The following is an 18,251-nucleotide window of genomic DNA, read 5'->3' on the forward strand; positions in this document are numbered from 1 at the left end:
AGACACTGCTTCGTTCTGAAAGTAAAGGGATGTTTATTGTGTGCTACATCTGAGGAGATACTACAAATACACAAATTTGTCTAACAGACACATTTTCTTTAATCTGTATCATCATTTGTCTTATAAACAGGTGAATGGGTTTAAATCTTTTAATGTCTGGGATATCATTTCAAATTTATCAATGTAAGGAGTGGATCTCACACTCTGGCACAACTGAATGTGCACAAACTATCCAGCAGCAATAGTTTGTCTAAGATAATTACCCATCTGGTAATAACAGAAACATGCCTAAGTTTATAGGGATCCTAGGTCTACCTGTGCTTGGATTGCTGGCCTATCAAGAGCAGGTTGAAGTAAAGTTTTGCTTTTCCTTGTTGTTAACTGTAAGTTCCAAATAACTAAAATGAATCATCATATTTAAAGTTAGATATTGAGATGTATACTCAATGAATCAGTAATGAATCGTGGCAGCAGACCTGAATGTGGGTAAATTGAGAGATGGTTGTGTCCATATATTTGAGCCCACTTACTCATGTGATGAGGGCTAATACACTCCCAGACAGACATTGTATGGATGAAGAGTACCTGAAGTCATAGGATGGGGTTTCATTTCACCTGGCTTTTGATGACTGGGTCAGATGTAAATCTCATTACAGACTCATCTGACATAATTTTATGTCTATTTTAAAATGAGATAAATCATGCCCTGAAGTGTCTATTTCTTCTGCATATTATTAAGGAAATCTGACTGTTCAGCTTAAGGTGTCTTCATTGCAACCATTTAAAGCTGATGAGATGGATCCCACCCAGCATTTAGACGATTCTTTAAATATCTTTCAGATCCCAGTTGACAGAATATTCTAGCCCTCTCCTATTTCTTTGCTGTGGCAAAGAAGTACAGACTTTGCTTTCTTGGTTTTCATGTGTTTGGTTGGTTTTGCTTTTGGTTTGTGGGTTGTTGGGGTTTTTTGCTTTTTTGTTGTTGTTGTTTTTTTGGGTGGGCGGGTGGTTGTTGTTTTGTTGGTGGTGGTTGTGGCTTTTTAATATATTTTTGTCATGTTTTGAGGAGCAGACAAACATTTTACTCCTTGGAGGGTTTGAAACTGTAGCTACATCTTTCTCTGCTTTCCTAGATCTGACTGCCTGCTCTAGGACTTTCTCAGGCTGCCCTGGGATTTTTGTCTAAAGCTACTTACAGTTTTTTGTCCTCAGACACAATGCAGGCATCCACAGATAATGTCTTGGAACCAGTAACACAGTTCATGGTTACTGAATGTGACAGCGTGGGTGCTGCCCACATATCTGGTGAAGAGTTTGGTTTCTGCTGAAGGAATCCACTTGATCAGTTGGGAAGTAATGCTTTCCAGTCATTCTAGGTAATATAAGTCTAGCAGAAGTTCTCATTGTAAAGGCTATGCCTTGCCCTTGAGAAAGGAAGGAATGGTATTTTAATTCTAAGTCTTCTGGCAATAAGACTTCTTGCTAAAGCAGTTGTATAAAATTACGTATCACAGTGGTGTGGTTCATTAAAGCCAGTCTTCCTTGTCATCTAATTAGAGGCTTACCTGTATAGAGGTGGGATGGCTGGTTGAATACATCTTATGTTCCTTCAGAAATGTGTTGAATAAAAAGCTAAAGCTGTGCATGGCATCATGTCCTATCTATCTGCCTATTCCAGGATTAATTACTACAGTTAGCTTGCAGGGGACTTGCAGCACCAAATACTTGTGAAACAGCTGTGCTAACTCTAGTATTAACTTCTTACGTAGCTCCACTTCTTATTTGTTGTCCAGTTTGTGGAATAGGAGTAATACCCGTGGATCTGAGTGTTGCAAATACTAAGTTTTGCAAAATACTGTATTGTAGGAAAAGTAATCTTTCCAGCTGAGGAATTAAAATGTAGCTTCTTTGTAAGCTTATAAAAGAGAATTAGTGCAAGAGTCTTTTGCAGACTTTAGTTTTGAAGCTTTGAGGTGATGGCAGTAACTTCTTGTAAGTGGAGAGAGTACAGTCTTACTGCACAGTACGCTGGCTTTTTTGAGTAAGAAATTAGTGGCTGCTTTATGGCATGTTGTTAAGATTTTTCCGTAGAAGTATGTATTAGAATCTTACGTGATTGCTGTACATCTTAAAATGAAAACATGATTTTTGCACAAGAGGCTTAGATGCACTCTCTGAGGGAATATAGAGGAGGAAGTGTAATCCAGGTTTTTTTCTAGTACAGGTAGCCAATATATTTTAAAACCACGTGGATTGCTTAACGGCCCGTTTCTGGCTCCATTGTAAAGGTTTTGTAAATGGCAATTATCAGAGTAAAATATCTAAAAACAGCACCACCCCTCATTGCAAAATCACACAATGGATAATTCCTCAAACAAAACTTAATTGTAGCACAGATTCCAGATTTGTGTTATATTTGCCGTGTAACAGCTTCATCCCAGAATTATGCGAGTTAAAGTCTCCCGTTTTTTAATTGAACTCCCATTTTTAACACATTTAAGTTTGTAATTTATATATCTGAGATAAGCTGAATTCCTCTAAAGCTGGAGACTACAGATGAGAAATTTCAATTCAGCTTCTGTTAATGCAAACTGAGGGTGGAGGTTGAAAATAAGAGATTTAGTGAAGCACATCGACCTTAATCTGGGCACTAATAAATGTAGATTAAATTCTGCCTCTAACAATATTTGTCTTTGGAAATTGGAAGTAGGAAGGGAAAAAGAGTAGAATGATTTCTCATGTCTTCTGATATATTTCTCTTCACATAAACCTGATTTTGGGTATGAAAAAAAAAGAAAAACTCAAAATGCTGTTTGATAGCTTATGACTTGTGACTCACTTAAACTCTCAAATTTACTGCACCTTTCAGATCCTCAAAGGACAGATCTTCCAGAGACAAAGAACGTTCAAGAGACCGTGATAGAACATCACGTGATAAAGATAGAAGCTCAAGAGAGAGGTCCCCACGCGATTTCAAGGACAAGAAACGTTCCTATGAAAGTGCTAATGGCCGATCGGAAGACCCGAGGAGCTCTGAGGAACGTGAAGCAGGGGAGATATAACTGGCTGTATATTCACCTGATCTAGCTTCCTATGGAGTTGCATACTATGGTTTAGTTTACAGTTGTTCAAAGGGACACCAGTGAGCAGTTCCAAACACTGATCCAACTAGGGTAGATGTACAGTATATAAAAGTGGTTATAACCAAGTCAGAATTAAACCCCATCAATTAATGATGCCTAAAGCTGGGTCCTGGACTTCCACCAAGTTGTAAAACTTTTCTGAAAGATTTCTCTTTATTCAGGACAACAGTTTTATGTACCAAGATGCAGATCTCAATGTTTTTAATCTCCTTTCCAATACAAGTTAGTGAACAAATTACGTTGTACTACTTGCCTTGGGTGCTTTTGAACCTTTATAAATTCATAGCTCCAGTCAAAACAGCAGCATTGAAAAGTTGTATTTTGGGGGATTATTTTTTTGTTTGTTTGTTTGCTTTTTTTGTAAGTGGGTGGGTGGATGGATATTAACTTTTACTTTAAGGTTGTCTTCCCAGTGATTTTGTTTTGTTTTTTGTTTGGGAGCCTAGGAGTTGATTACAGTGGGAGCCTTTAGACAGGAATGTGTGCTGGAGAAAGCGGAAATGTCTTTTTACAGTGCCTATTTAGATTTGGAAATTGAACAGCTGTTGCATTACATTTTTTTTTTATTTCTACTTAAATTTTGAAATCAAAGCCAGTCCCATATCTGTACCATTTGATTGGTATGTGTTCAATATATTTGTTTTTTTCCATAAGGACTCTTTCTGCTTTTTCTTGTGGGCTACATCCTTAATTGTATTACACACACAAAAAACCCGGCAACAACAAACAAAATCTAAGAACAAAAAAAAAAAAAAAAAAGGAACCAGTATTGTCCAGTAACTTAACAAGGATATACAGGTCTCTTAAGGTGGTTACTCTGCAGTTCAGCAAGGGGTTGGAACAAGATGATCTTTAAGATCCTTTCCAACCCAAGCAATTCTGTGAAACTAACATGATTTTTAACATACAGATGTGTTCTAGGAGAAGCAGTCTTTCTTAGGATGGTTAGGATTGTAATCAGATATTGTAATCAGGCAAAAACATGCATGTGGAATCATAGTTATCATGGCACAACCATTAACTCCTTAATTACTTTAGTTTCTAAAAGTTGTATTTCATTTAGGTGCAAGCTGCCTTTATGTAGAATCACAGAATGGTTTGCATTGGAAGGGACCCAAAGTCTTCTTTGAGCAACCTGTGCCAGTGCCTCACCACCCTCACAGGGAAGAATTTCTTCTTTACATCTAATCTGAATATCCCCTCTGTCATTTTAAAGCCATCACCCTGTTGTCCTGTCACTACTAGAACCCTTGTAAAAAGACTCTCCAGATTTCTTGGGAGGACCCTTTTACGTACAGGAAGACTCTTTACAAGGTCCCTCATGAGCTTTTCTTCAGGGTGAACAAGCCCAGCTCTCTCAGTCTGTCTTCACAGGACAGGTGCTCCAGCCCTATAAGCATATTCGTGGCCCTCCTTAGGACATGTTCAAGAAGTCCTTTGTCCCTCTTGTGTTGGGGAGCTGAATGCAGTACTTCAGGTGGGGTCTCAGGAGGGTAGTGGCATAGAATCCCCTCCCTTAACCTCCTTGTCAACCCAGGACGGGGTTGGCTTTCTGGGCTGCAGGCACACACTGATGGATCATGTTGAGCTTCTCATCAGCCACCACCCCCAAATCTTCCTCAGGGCTGTTCGCAATCTAGTCTCTGCCCAGCCCCTATTTGTGATTGGGATTGTCCTGACCCACGTGCAGTACTTTGCAGTTTGCCTTGTTGAAGCATGAGGTTTGCATGGGCCCACCTCTCAAACCTGTTGGTCCCTCTGAATGGCATCCCTTCCCTCCAGTGTACAACACAGCTTGGTTCCATCAGCAAATTTGCTGACAGTGCTCTTAATCCCACTGTCCGTGTTGTTGATAAAACAAAGGGGTTGCTTTTGATTCTGTTAGATTGAACATGCTTTGGGGCCAACAAATTATTCAGATATGTTCTATTCGCACACAGAATTTAGAAATTTGTAAATTCTTCTTGAGATAGCACCCTTGACATGTACTCTTCTATATCCCTAGTCCAAGTGCCTTTGTAGGCCTGCTAATCATGGGTGTATAACCACTGTAAGTACATTATGTGCATTTTAACCCAGTGTCTCTTCTGTAGCGCCTTCAGTATGACCAGAGCACATGGGTGCTAATTCTAACACGATAGTAGATAATTCAGCAGTATTTTGGCTGTCAGGGAAATGTGGAAGAGGACCTTTGTACTCTGCAAGGACTTGTATCCAGCGTGGCACATACACTCCACTTTGAATTCAGGTAATTTTAAGCTTCTAAAGAAATGCTATAATGAGCATGAGTTTCCTTCATGGAAATGTTTTACAATTTCCTGTGAGGCCTAGCTGTGTGATGAATGTAAGTTACCAGTGTTCATCCTCTTCGTATGACCACTCTGTTTAAGTGCTTGGTAACATCTATTGTCACACCTTTGTTAATAGAATTCTAGTGTTGTGGCAAAAGGTGAACAGTCATTTCTAGATACATCTTGCACAGCAGAATTGCTGATGAGTGGATTGCTAACGCCATTGTGATTCTTTTCTAGAATAAAGACTCCTATTCCAGAAATACTAAGGGCCTGTCTCCCCCTGCAGCCAGCATCTGGAAATTTTGTACTGTAAAAGATGAGGGGGGGATGGTGACAGAATTTGCATACTGTGACAAAACACAAGTGATGAAACACATTTCCAATGCAAGACTTGTGGAAAACATATTTGAAAGGGAGACTGCTTTATTGATTGTGCCTAAGTAAGTAAGGATCTTCCACCCTTCCAGCAGAACCTTAATTTCCAGGAAGAGAAAACTGAGGTATTCATCACCTGTGTATTTCCTGCTGGAGAGCTGAAGGATGGTACTGACTGACATTAGTTTGCATGATCAAAATTATTGTGGAAGGGATCTGGAAGAAACCTCTATCCATCTCTGCTGCATCATGTAAGAGCTTTGAGACTAACCAAATATTTTGGGCTGCTTCACTTGTGGTTTTTAATTTCTCATTCTTCAGTAAGCAGTTCAGCAACTGTTAAGCCAGACTTCTGGTCTAGAACCAGAAATACAGTGGTGAGATCATTCAGAAGATCAAGCCACTAAACCCACTAACCCACATTGAATACATCCTTACAGGCACAGATGTACTAGCTTCATGTCATGCTATGTGTCATCTGACCATGCTATAGTTACCACTTCCCACCCTGAGCTTGTTTGACCAGCTTTTCTCCTTTAGGTGCCTATTCAGCCATTGATTCTTAGGAGATTGAGAGAGCTAGAGGCGGCCTGCTAGACCCACGTGAAATCTGTGGGAGTGCTGCTGTGCCGTAATCCGTGTGTTGATCCACACTGCTGCTTGTTCTTCAGTAAGAGATTTCTCAGATCTGCAGGTCCTTGAGAGGTCCTGAGATTAGACAGTGCTCAAGGCCATTCCTGTTCAAGGAAAATACCTTATTTCTCCTGCAAGGAGGCTTACTGCAGCCTGGGAAGGGGATGGAGCTCCTAAGGGAACCTAAGGATGCCATAGCTGAGTACCTCTTTGAAATTTTGCTGACACAGTTGTAGCTCTGTAGCAATCAACATTAGACTGCAAGTGTGCAAACTGAGCAAAAAGAGTAGATTTGTTCATTTAACATGACTCCCAGTTTATTATTCTCCATATCCTGTATTTCATCTGCCACCTTCCTTGGTATAGTTGTCCCTTGTTCAGGAAACAGTAGAGGTTAGTTTCTCCCGATGCAGTCAGTGGCTTATAAAAAGTATGGACAGGGTCTTCATTCAGTCCTTCATCCAGTCATTCAGTCTGGTTCTTGCTCTTTGGTTTGGTTTGGTTTTTGTTTTGTTTTTTCTTCTTTGATTACTTTTTTTTTTCCTACTGGCTTCTTAATAAATTCTTGCACCATTACTGCTGATGCAATTCCTTAATTATTCTTTTCAGTAAGACCTGAGGCCCATCATTCACCGTAGCCAGCAAAACTGGGCGGACTGCTAGGCAGGAGTTGTATCAGCAGCTGGAATACAAGGAAGGAGCAGTCAGTGTTTGTTTATAGCCCAGGCTCTCCTCTTTATCCCTGCTTTCCCTTCCGTGGGCACATGATGAACAGTCAGCAGGCAATTAGAAAATTCTCTCATGACCTTTCTCCTGGCTCTGGCTTTTCACCTTCCGTTGCTCAGGAAACCGCAGTCTTGCATCACTTCCCCAAGCTCTTGGTGGTGCAGAGCGCTGCAGGACAGCAGTGTCCTGGGAAATGTACAATGGAGAGTCAGGATTAGCAGGCAGCACAGAGAAGGTCAAAAAGAGCCTGGCAGACAGCAGGAAGCACCATGGCTGTACAGCTCTTTCCCTGGTGAAATGATCAGACAAACGCTGGCTGTAGTAAAGTATTGATGGCGATGTTTAGTTAAGTGCGCAAAGCTTAGGAATCATTCCTGGTGCTGGCGCAGACCTGGAAAGGTGTCAACTTTCACAGCACTGGCCATCAGGCGGCGCCAGCACCGAAGACATGCTCGAGCCTCTGTGTGTCCATCACCAGAAGGTGGTGCATGAAATGGCTGTAACATCACTAACTGCTGCCATTTTCCTGAGCATTAACAGGTTTCCAGCAAAGCAACAGGAGTAAAGAACTGTTGTTTTCCAGCAGGGTAGGGTAAGTGCTGCTTTGGTGGAGGATGGGAACCATAATTCAGATGTCAGCTGAAATTCTACCCCTGCTTGTAAACCTGTGCAAAGCTCTTCTGGTGGCCCGTGCTAAAGCATGGTGATCAGCCTGCTCTGCCTGGTGGCAACGGTCAGTGGTTGCCAGGTGTCCTTGGTGGACAGTCTGGGGAGGCTGGATGGAGATCAGCACCACTGCCACCAGCAGCATGTCCCTGATTTGTCTCCTCCCATGTGGTTGTGCAGGAGGAAGATAAACCACCATGTTGCTGCCTGCAAGAGGGACACCACATCAGTGCTTCCTACTGCAGAAGTGCTTCCAGGGACATCAGAAGCAGAAGCCTGGGCTCTCCAGAGCATAAAAAGTATTCTTGCAGTACAACAGGACTGCCATTTCTGTTCTCCACTGAGTAAGCAAACAAGTCAGTCTGGGGTGCTGCTGGCTCACACCAGCAGAAAAAAAAAGACTCCTGTGTGTCTTGGGCTTGTTTGATACTGACCATGGGCAGTCTGACCAGTATAACCATGCTCTGAACTGGCTCAAACCCACCTGACTGCATAAGCCAGCAGTTCTCTGATATGGCATATAATGTTAACTGAGCCTCAATGGTATTACAGATATTCATCATCTCAGTATTAGCTTTAGAAAAGCTAAAGGGAAAAAAAGTAGCATCTTCTTTAACATCTCCTTTTCCTAAACCAGGATATTGTAATGAGAGAAAAAAAGATAATTTTGCAGTGTTGAAAACTGAGAAGGTTAGAGTAGGTCCGGAGGCTTTTTTGGTTTGGTTTGCACAATGTGTCATACCTGTGCTTTTATGAGACTCCTGACAGCCATGTCTGATAGATGAACATTTGAGTTCAGGGGCTGTCCTGTTCTTTCAGGGACCACTGGCTCGTAGTGCTGATTCAGATGTCACAATTCATTTGTCATATCTCAGAATGATCACCTGCAGGCAGCAATCCTTTCTCATCACTCACTGTACCATTACAAGCCTTGTGGTACCTTCTGTTTAACCAGGAAGGTGAACTGAGAGTCTAATGGGGATACCTTGCTCCTCTCGAGCTCTAACAGAAGTGACCACCCTGGCACTGAGCAGGCGCTAGGAACATCGCTGCTCCTGCATGTTCCCATCTGGGCTGTAACCTCACCACCTTCTACCTGTCACTAGGTGTTTTAAACAGCATCTAAAAGCCTTTGCGCTTTCAGTGTAAAGCAACACCTCTGAGGGATGTGTCTATACCTACACCCACAGCTTTACATCAAAGGAGCTCAAGCAGCCCTTCACTTCAACTACCAATAGCGCAAATGACCTTCCAGGAGGAAAAGTGGTTGCAAGGCAGGGTTTTCCTCAGGGCCCTGCTAGAAGGATTTCCTACATGCTTCCCCAAATCTTCTGCAAGGTCTCTAGTACCCTCTTTGGGCAACTCTGGGATATCTGAGACAACCTCTTCCCCCTTGCTCACCTCTAAACCCCTAGTGTCCATGCTCCAGGGAGAGGCAGGAAGGCCACCTGGCTCAGACTGTAGCAGGAAGATTACTACACTTCAATGCCCTGACAGCTAGGTTAACTACTGTAAAACACTCCCTGTCATTTCAAATTACCTTGGGATGTTCGTAGTCCTTGTCTCAGAGTGATTTAGTGATGCTGTTGCACACCACTGGACTTTTGGATTTTATCCCAACATTGATTTGTATCTGCATAGAGATGCCTTGCAAATGCAGCTTCCTCTGGGTAAGCTTCTGCTTTGTCACCACAGCAACTGGACTTTGTCAAGTTAAATTTCTCTCATCTCTTTGTCTGTGATCCTTTATTTATTCTCTATTCTTTGTTCTTTCCCAAAGCTTCCAGACCCCACTGGAAGGTTTGAGTTCACTCAATGAAGTCAATGAACTGTATTTAGGCACATATGTGTTTTTACAGTGTTTAGGTAATATTTTGCACCAGGAAAGTGTTTGACCTCTGCTTTTTTTCTTTAGCAACATTACTGACAAGGCACTTTCTTTTTAATAGCTGAGCAGATAAACTTCCTATACGAGAGCATGAATTTCCTCTCACTCCTCTTCCCTTTTCTCAGTGTTTCCCGTGTGTCTGCATTGCTCTGGTTTAGGTCAGACACAAAGACTCCACAAGACTTACCTGACTTGACCTATCACAGGCACTTGTCATACTACTGTGCTATGTCACAGATCTGTTGTCTCACTCAGACCTTCCTCATGCCCCACAGGCTGTAAGAAAAAACCACGAAGCTTGGTGTGAGGGCTTTGGTCCCACTCAGTGATCGTGAGCCACAGGAAATCTCTTCATCTCCCTTTAGGTATGACGTTTCCCTTAGGTTTCTCTTCATAGGATCACTTATCCCTAAGAACACATACAGTGTGTATAGCGCCATATATTTACCAGTTCAGTAAGTAGTGTGTTTGGTTTGCCTCCCCAATACATGAATGTTGCTGTTTTCCAGAGGCACATTAAAGTACGAGGAAAGTCAGACAGGATTGGACAATGAGGCTACTGGGAAAGTGGGAACTTGGCTCAGGTATCCTCACACTAAATATGTCATCTAACCTATGCTCTGTTGGGAGAGCTTCCTGCTGTCCTTTGAGATCTCAGATAAGCAACAACAGCAACAAAAAGGGCCATGTACTCCTAAACCACTCACGTCACACAATTTTGTCATGTTTAAAAGGCTTTGTTAATGGCTTTAAAAAATAACTCTCTCTCTTCTTAAGCCTGAGTTTGGTTTTTGTCACGTGCTTTACCTTTGCTACACTTCATCACAAGAGCAGGGAACACAAGAGCCTTAAAGCATCAGATGGTGTTGTGAGGCCCCTGTCAGCCCAGGCTGCCTACGGCTGCAGTGATGAGCACATCGTTGCAGCAAATAGTGCTCTTAGTGGGCATTAAAGCAAGTAAATGAAAAGGGGAAATTATTTTAAACTTTACAGAGTATTGACTACCTGTACTCCCTTGAAGGGATTTGAGATTAGAAATATTTTTTTACAAGTTTTGTTCTTTTCTGACAATACTTGGCGATGCACACAATATGCTTCCTTTCTCCCAAGCTGACTAAAATAGCAAATCAACTAAAGCAGCCTGCCCTATCCTCTCACTCCAGCAAGAGTTCATCTTCTGGACTTTGGCATTTCAGCATTCTTTACCAAACAAGTGGGATGGGTGAAGAAAACTACACATCAAAAGGAGAATTCTGCATTTTTAGCTGTTGACAAAATTGTTTTGTGGTCAATGAAAAACTTCCCACCACCCAAGGAGCTGGATTACTACAAGTGTGATGGTGCCTGGATGGGAGCTTGAGTTAGTTTTGGTAACCCCCACGCCCACACCACTAGTAACCACACACTGTAACCAGCTACCATTGCTGTACATTGCAGTGCCTTTTCTGTGCTATAAATAAGAGGATGCATCTGCTTTCTCTGTGTTTATTGCATTACACTGAAGCAAAACGACATGTGGTTATTTGCAGTTATTAGCTGATTATTTCCCCATGTCTAAGGAGAAGCAATTAAATAGTTTGGGACCCAGTTACTGCAGAAGGGAGGCTCAGGCCTTGTGACAGGAAAGGATGAGGGCAGCTAGTAAGCCTGATATTACCGCCCTTTCCTGGGCATGTGGCCAGAGCAATTTGCTGGGAGTAGCACAGTGAAATCCATGTGCAGGAGATGTTCATCCCTGCCCCAAGTGACCCAGTGGTGGCCACATTCGGTGTTGTCACCCTTTGTGCTGCAAGCTGCTCAGAGGAACCTCTCCAAGGTTGTGAAACTCCTCTGGCTCACACAGGATGGGACTTTCTGTGTGTCTTTCTCAGGCAATAGTCTTTCCAATGCACCAAACCCTCCACTGCTGTGGTTTACCCACAAAACAACATTCATGCCTCTTAAATAGTGACCTCTAAGAAGTCCCTGGAGATGCTCGAAAATGGTTTCCTGCTCATTGTTCATAAGGATGAAGAAGTGATAGCTGAGATAAAAAGCTGCTGGTGCATCTCTAGGCTGGTGCTGCTGGAAGGAGCAAGTCTTTCTCTCATGGATATCAAGCTTAAAGTCATCAGTGTAAAATGTAGTCTTCAAACACAGTGGCCAGAGGAGCCCACCTGAAGCAGTGAAGCTGCAAAGTACATCAGGATTTGTTGTTTGGCTTTGATGTATCTGCAGGTTTGATTTAGCTGTAGAAACTCAGTTTGCTAAGGCAATTACTGACACTGATATCTACATTACATAAGCCATTTTCTTGCCTTTTTTTTCTTTTACTTTTTCATTTTCCAACTGTGGCTGGAGGCCGAAAAGCAGCAAATCAGTGCTGGCAAGACGTTTGAAGAGCCTGGAGGTTGCATGGCCTCACCAACCTGCCTCTTTGTAGGCGTTGTTGAGGTGAGTGCAGATTTCGTTGGTCACCTTCTCAAAGGAAGCTTTGCAGTCTCCACCAAATTTCTCCTCCATCAGTTGCAAGATAATGTCACAGATAACCTAAACAAGGAGGAAGGAAGAACCAACCAGTGTCAACAAGAAAAAAATACATATTCTTAGTTGTGATTCTTGGAGAGCAAAAAGGGGTACAAGAACATTTCAGCAGTATATTGCGTACAAAGATTGTAATAGGTCATGGAAAAATACTTACAGAACTCAGCAAAAAATGCAGTTATACTGCTCTCCTTTTAACTATCCTGTGTCTAGTTAATGTTGACTGCACCCGTCACTTAAAGCTAGCAGGACTGTACAGGAAAAGGCCAGTTTACTTGGTACATCCACTGCAGTCCTTCTGACAGTGAATTGTCCCAAATGTTTAGAGGCCACAGGGAGTCCCATGTTGCACACCTATGGAATACATTGCTTGGGGAGTAATTTCCTTCCTAATCTTTCCTCGCATAGCAATCTAGTACTCTAGTAATGAGGGTTTGCTTTCATAGTCACTAGGTAGATGATATACTTCAAAATGTCAACTGGTTTTCCATGCAGTGCTTATTATTTTGTGTGCATCTTTACCCTGAAAAAGTATTTTCAGGATCTCTGCTGGCAGAAATCCTCACTTATTCTCCCACTTGTGGAAAACTGGGCCCACTGCATCGGAAACCACCTTCCTGGTGCCTGAGTGACCTTTGCCAGAAGGTGCCTCCTTTTGCATTTTGTGCTGTGTGAGGCAGACAAAAACAGCTATAAATGCACTCTGCTAGTGGCATCAGGTGGACTTGGGAAACTAGTTTGTTCCTGCGTTTATTATCTCTGTTTGTTTAGTGGTGGCAATTCTGTTCATGTTGCTGCTCAATAATGGTTTAGGTTGTCCTAGAAAAGCTAGTTCCTGCTACTAGAAAGAAATAGACATCAAGGACTCAAGTCCAGTGTTAAGCTTCTTTTCTTTGCCTTGTTATTAAATGTGTGATTCCTGTTGCACTGAGAAAACCCACTACAACTCGTGGGCAGCCTCTGCAGCTCCCACCTGAGCAGACCTGCCTGCATCGCATCTGCTGCATAGCCTCCTTCCCAACAGATGCCAGATCTCTCACTCCTGCTATTGTCCACCATCAATCATCTCACCTTCCACCTCTCCAGTCTCTGAAGCATATACATATTTTTATATACAAAGCCTGTTTTCCTCAGTTCTACCCCTCAAAGCAAAAGACATCCTCCCAGTCACAATTACAGTCCCTGGGAAGAGGGCTGCTGGCTCACCCTAAAGTTTTTGGGGTCAATCTTCAGCTGGGTGGCATGTTTCTTGCCGAGTGGGTTCACTATCCCAAGAAAAGCCTCAGAGTTGTCCAGGTGTTGCACCATGTCATTGATGGCAGTGAAAACCCTCTTGCCGTGCCCTCTGATCTGATCTGACTGTTTCATCTCTTCAGCAGAGTCCATGCCTTTGAAGTGTGAGAAGTAGGACTTGGTGTCTGGATGCTCGGTAAACATCCTGTTGAGAAATGAGAGACATCCCAATTTGTGGACCAAGGCATCAACATAGATATGGCTTCCCATTACAGGCCTTGTCTTATGCATTTATTGTCCTTTTTGCTTCTCTTTATTAGAAGGGGCACCTCTTTCCCCTGCATTTCTTGGCTCCTCTTTACCCTTCCCATCTGTGCATAGCCCCTATGCCCACTGCAGCCTGTCTCACTTCTCCCCAGGGCACTTCTCTTTGCTCACTCCACCTTAAAACCTACCTATCCTGAGTTTGTTTGCTGCTTCTGAAGTAAACATTTCTTCAGTGTTGACTCAGTGTTAAGCTGAGATAAAATGGACAGAGAACTAAGACGACAATATTCACATCAGGTGAGTGTGACAGGGCAGTATTCCCGAAAATGCACTGGACAACAGATAGGTCCACCGTGCTCTCGGTGGGTGTTTTCGTGGAGAAATCATACTATTGGTTTTGTTAATTATCCCCTTCCAAAGCCCATCCCAAAGCTTTCTTACTGCCTGTGATGGATTGTTGTTTGAGTACCAAGTACTGCTCACTTGGTTTATTCAAAAGTAACACAATTCAATGCCACTTGTAAAGGAATTGTCTTTTATAATACATCAATTACAGTCATCTTGGTCAAGCTCTTAAAAAAGTAGTTTACTCAGCTGGGTAAACCAGTTATTCACCTGACACAACAATAGCAAATTCTAGATTACATTTCACAGAGCCACAGAATGGTTGGGCTTGAAGGGACCTATGTAGGTCACCTACCACAACCTTACTGCTCAGGCCAGTTGCCCAGGCCAGTGTCCAGACAGCTTTTGAATATCTCCATGGACAGAGACTCCACAACCTCTATGGGCAACCTGTGCTACTGCTCAGTTGCCATCCCAGTGAAAAGGTGTTTCCTGATGTTTGTTCCCATTGCCTCTGGTGTTGTCACTGAATGCCACCGAGAGGATCCTTCTTTCTACCTCCCTTCAGGTTTATATATACATTGAGAAGATCCCACTCAGCCTTCTCTTCTGCAGGCTGAACAGTCCCAGGTTGCTCAGCCTCTCCTCACTGGATACAGGCTCCAGTCCCTTCATGATCTCCATGGCCCTTCATTGTATGTCCAGTACATCTCTTGTGCTGGGGAGCACAGAACTTTTCTATAGGCAAGGCTGAGGCTATAGGACACTAAGGCAAAACCTTCTAGAGTAAATTACCCTGGGGAGCCAAGCCTCTGGGTGCTTACTAGCATTTTATAGCTGCATTTCTGACCCTAACTGTCCTTAGGTTGTGTAGATTGCAGAAGGAAAGAGCAGCACATGACAGTTTCTGGGGCTGATCCAGCCACAAGGTGTGATATACAAGAAAGGCAGAGGTAAAGGCATAATAACCAGAAAAGTATTGAGTTGCTCAGTGCATATGGAAGTGATGCAAGTCCCAGCTGAAGAGGAATATGAGAAAGGTGAATGGAAGAAACTTGTGTCTTGTAGAAAAAGAGAGGAAATCAGAGTGAAAACAGAGAGGAAAGCCCACAGGAAGTGCACAACACATTGGAACAGCTGGGCTTTGGACTGGAATGCTGAAGGAAAATCAGAATAGAAATGTTTGGGACATGCAAGTTAAAAAGAAAAAAAAAAGTGATTAAAACAGTTTAGAGGAAGAGGGAAATAGGGCCCATGTTTTGTTTCCATTCTCTTTCATACCACACTTTCTCTTCTTTACCTTAAATGGGTGGGATAAATAATTTCTTCTTGTCTCTTCTTTCTTTCCCACCTCCTTCTCCCTTTCCTTTTACTTTGCATGGATCTCTCCTCTTCCCCATTTCCTACCTGAGGTGGGATAAACCACAGCAAATCAAAATGTTCTCAGCAAGGGCTCCATGAAAACCATCAGGACACGCTCCTAGGTGGTAACTCCATCCTTCTTGCCATTCTTTTTTCAACTCTCTACGGTAACAACAGATGGCTCTTTCCTTACCTGACCAGCACAGTTGTACCATTGTCCTCAGCATCCACATATATCTTCTCCCAGGCACCACGGGCACTTTGCACCTCTGCTTCAGAGAATGACATTGTGGAGGAGACGTTGGCAACACAGGGCACAGCAGGAGGGAGAAGGGCAGGGAGGTCCTGGCAGGGCGGTTATGCTCCAGTTCTCTCCTCAGGGCTCTCTAAATACTGCCCCAGGGATTTAAGAGATCTTGAATGAATTCTTTGTCTCAGTTCCCCTTGGTCACATTTCTGCAGGCTTTAGGGCTGCCTAATCACTTTTAATCAGGAAAGAAACCAGCCACATGAGGAGGGAGGACAAGCACTCTCACCATGGTGTCAGGTGCCAGAGCAGATTCTGCTGTCTGATGAGAAAAGGGGAAAAGGGGAGTTTTCAGTGGGGAAGAAAAAGACCAGCTCCCCTCCCCTCTCACCCTGCCAAGGCCAGTGCTTGCCTTCTTTTTCTTGAGGGCAGTCCTTGCTCAAGCACTGGTTTTCCTGATTTGCTCCCAAGAGGGCTGCTGTGCTGCAGGCACCGTGGTGCCCTGCTGTACCCTCTTCCCATCACCTCTTGGCCCTTCACTCCAAAGATCCCACTTCTAGTTCTAGCAACTCTCTCAAGTCCTGCTTTCATGCTACACTCACTACCTTCCCCATAGCCCTCTGGTTTAGCAGGGGCTCACCCTGAAGCTGCTCCTGACCTCGGTATTGTGCAGCTGGGAGGCGTCACCAGCAGTGCCACAGGGACGGTGATGGCAGCATGGGCACAGCATTCATGGCTGCGGTGCCCTGGAAAGCCACCTCATTTTAACACAGGAGGTAAGTGATGAAGGACAGCCAGGCCAGAAGCACAGGCATTTCACTACCCTCATCCTCTCAGCTTTCAGCTGGGATCACTGTCCTATCCCTAAGCCCTGCCTGCCCAGCACTGAGAAAGAGATGAGGGGCAGGGGAAAGGCCAGTGTGGAGCTGCAGATGGTGCCTGTGGGCCCATTATCCTCACGGTCACTTAGAACTGGAGGAAAATAAAATCTTGGATTATCCACACAGCACCCGGGCTTAACCTCTGGCAGGAATGTTCTCATTAAGTCCAGGCCACGCACATGAAAGAAGGGCTAAGGGGCTTGAGGAACTGCTGCTGCTGCTGGGCGCTGAGCGCAGACAAAACCTTGTATTGTTTGGGATGATTTGGAGGAGAGAAAGAGCCCACACAACAGGGGAATATGCAGCACAGCAAGCAAAACCAGCCCAATACCTGGGGCAGAAGGAAAGTGGTGGTTGCTTGGAGAGGTTGTGTCCCACCACTGCCAAGGAGTGCCTAAAAGGACTTCACTAAAATTCCCTTCCCTTCCCGCACTTTCCCTTTTCACCACAGCAAACAAAGAGTGGTCTGATAGAAAGCTGCACAGCCTTCTGCTTTCTCATCCCCAAATCCTCAGAAAAATGTCCCAGATTCCAGGAAAACCCGTGGGGGAAGGGAGGCTGCCTCTTTGAAGGCAAACACAAACTGGGGAAGTGCTATAGGCTGAGCCCAGCCACCAGCACAGGGGATGCAGAGGAAGTAGCAAGGATGGCACTGCAGGCTCCCAGACCTTGGAAGCCAAAACCACCTGGGATGAACTCAGTGGGGACAGCACCAAGTTTTTGGCCAAGAGCAGAGTGCACATCAGGTGCTTGTCATGTGTGGCCTGGGAGAGAGCAAGCCCCTGAAAAATGAGCACCCACTTTACTCAAAGGGAAAGGGGCTCAAGCAGGTCCAGAGTATGGACGCAGAGCTGGCTGTTCTTTGAATGTGAACGTGTACGACTGCGCTCACAACTTTTCCTCTCTCTGTAGATGTCCCTGGTGTACCCTGACTTGCTGTGAACAGTTCTCAGTGGGACAAGCTGGAGCGCTGTGGTGAGCCCAACTCTCTGGCTTGAGCTGTGGCAGCAATGCACATCGCTCAAGGATGAATCTTCCCTCTTAGCTTTTCCAGTCTTTTCCTCTTCAACTCTCTTGTTCACCCTTCATTTCTTTCTCCTTTGTTTTTTGTTTGCAGCAGCTCACAAGCAAACCTCAGCTTCCCTAGGGGACTTCTCTGCTCTCCTAACCTTGTCCGAGACATTGCACTACAAAGGTGCTCATTCACTCCATAGAGCATCAGACATCCTGTTGTGAGTGACAAAAAATACCCAGTTTGAGTTGGGAAATTTCAAGCAAAGTAAAGTATTGACAAATAAGAAACCAACCCACACACAAACACCTCTCTTCACCCTGTCCTAGTCCCTGTGGCACAGATTACACCCAGGCCCTTTGGCAAGACCATGGGCAGTGCAGGAACTGGGGGTTGGTGCACCGGGATCCTTGTACTTTCGCTGCTCCTTGTGTTGTACTCAACTGCTCCAGCATGGACTCTTCCACCAGTCACTGCCCCTTTGGGTGCTGCACCTGCCCTGGCCTTGTCTCTTCTTTTCCAGCATTCACTGCCCTTTCTTAAACCTGTTTCCACAGAGACACCATAGACTCATTGTTGGTCCAGTTGTGGGGTGCAATGGGTCAATTTTGTCCGGTGCCAAGCCAGCTGTGAGCAGCACAGAGCAGTCCCTGACC

General features: G+C 44.1%; 2 protein-coding genes across 3 annotated transcripts in view; one reads left to right on the top strand and one right to left on the bottom strand.

Moving 5' to 3' along the window:
• LUC7L2 (LUC7 like 2, pre-mRNA splicing factor) overlaps positions 1 to 3,796 on the top strand; it is a 33,693-nt gene extending 29,897 nt beyond the window's left edge. For both annotated transcript variants that reach the window (XM_061362598.1, XM_061362606.1), the window contains exon 10: positions 2,870 to 3,796. In XM_061362598.1, coding sequence (XP_061218582.1) covers positions 2,870 to 3,062 — 193 coding nt within the window. In that variant the 3' untranslated portion in view covers positions 3,063 to 3,796. The remainder of the gene's footprint in view (positions 1 to 2,869) is intronic.
• A 7,289-nt stretch (positions 3,797 to 11,085) lies between these two features.
• On the bottom strand, positions 11,086 to 16,387 carry LOC133217229 (cytoglobin-1-like). Its single transcript, XM_061362545.1, has 3 exons — positions 15,649 to 16,387; positions 13,455 to 13,686; positions 11,086 to 12,254 (listed from the first exon to the last, which is right to left on the bottom strand). Exons 1-3 carry the CDS (start codon positions 15,741 to 15,743, stop codon positions 12,126 to 12,128), a joined length of 456 nt encoding a protein of 151 aa, XP_061218529.1. The 5' UTR covers positions 15,744 to 16,387; the 3' UTR covers positions 11,086 to 12,125.
• Positions 16,388 to 18,251: the final 1,864 nt, after the last annotated feature.

This window comes from Neopsephotus bourkii, unplaced genomic scaffold (genome assembly GCF_033783945.1).
Source record: "Neopsephotus bourkii isolate Nb327-2 ecotype Australia unplaced genomic scaffold, CSIRO-AGI_Nbou_v1 NB_107, whole genome shotgun sequence".
Taxonomy (NCBI): domain Eukaryota; kingdom Metazoa; phylum Chordata; class Aves; order Psittaciformes; family Psittacidae; genus Neopsephotus; species Neopsephotus bourkii.

Coding starts and splice junctions, on each gene's coding strand:
- LOC133217229 (XM_061362545.1), bottom strand. CDS start 15,743: ATGTCATTCTCTGAAGCAGAGGTGCAAAGTGCCCGTGGTGCCTGGGAG. Junction 13,687..15,648: donor GGTACAACTGTGCTGGTCAG/GTAAGGAAAGAG, acceptor ATTTCTCAACAG/GATGTTTACCGAGCATCCAG. Junction 12,255..13,454: donor TTGACCCCAAAAACTTTAGG/GTGAGCCAGCAG, acceptor CTCCTTGTTTAG/GTTATCTGTGACATTATCTT.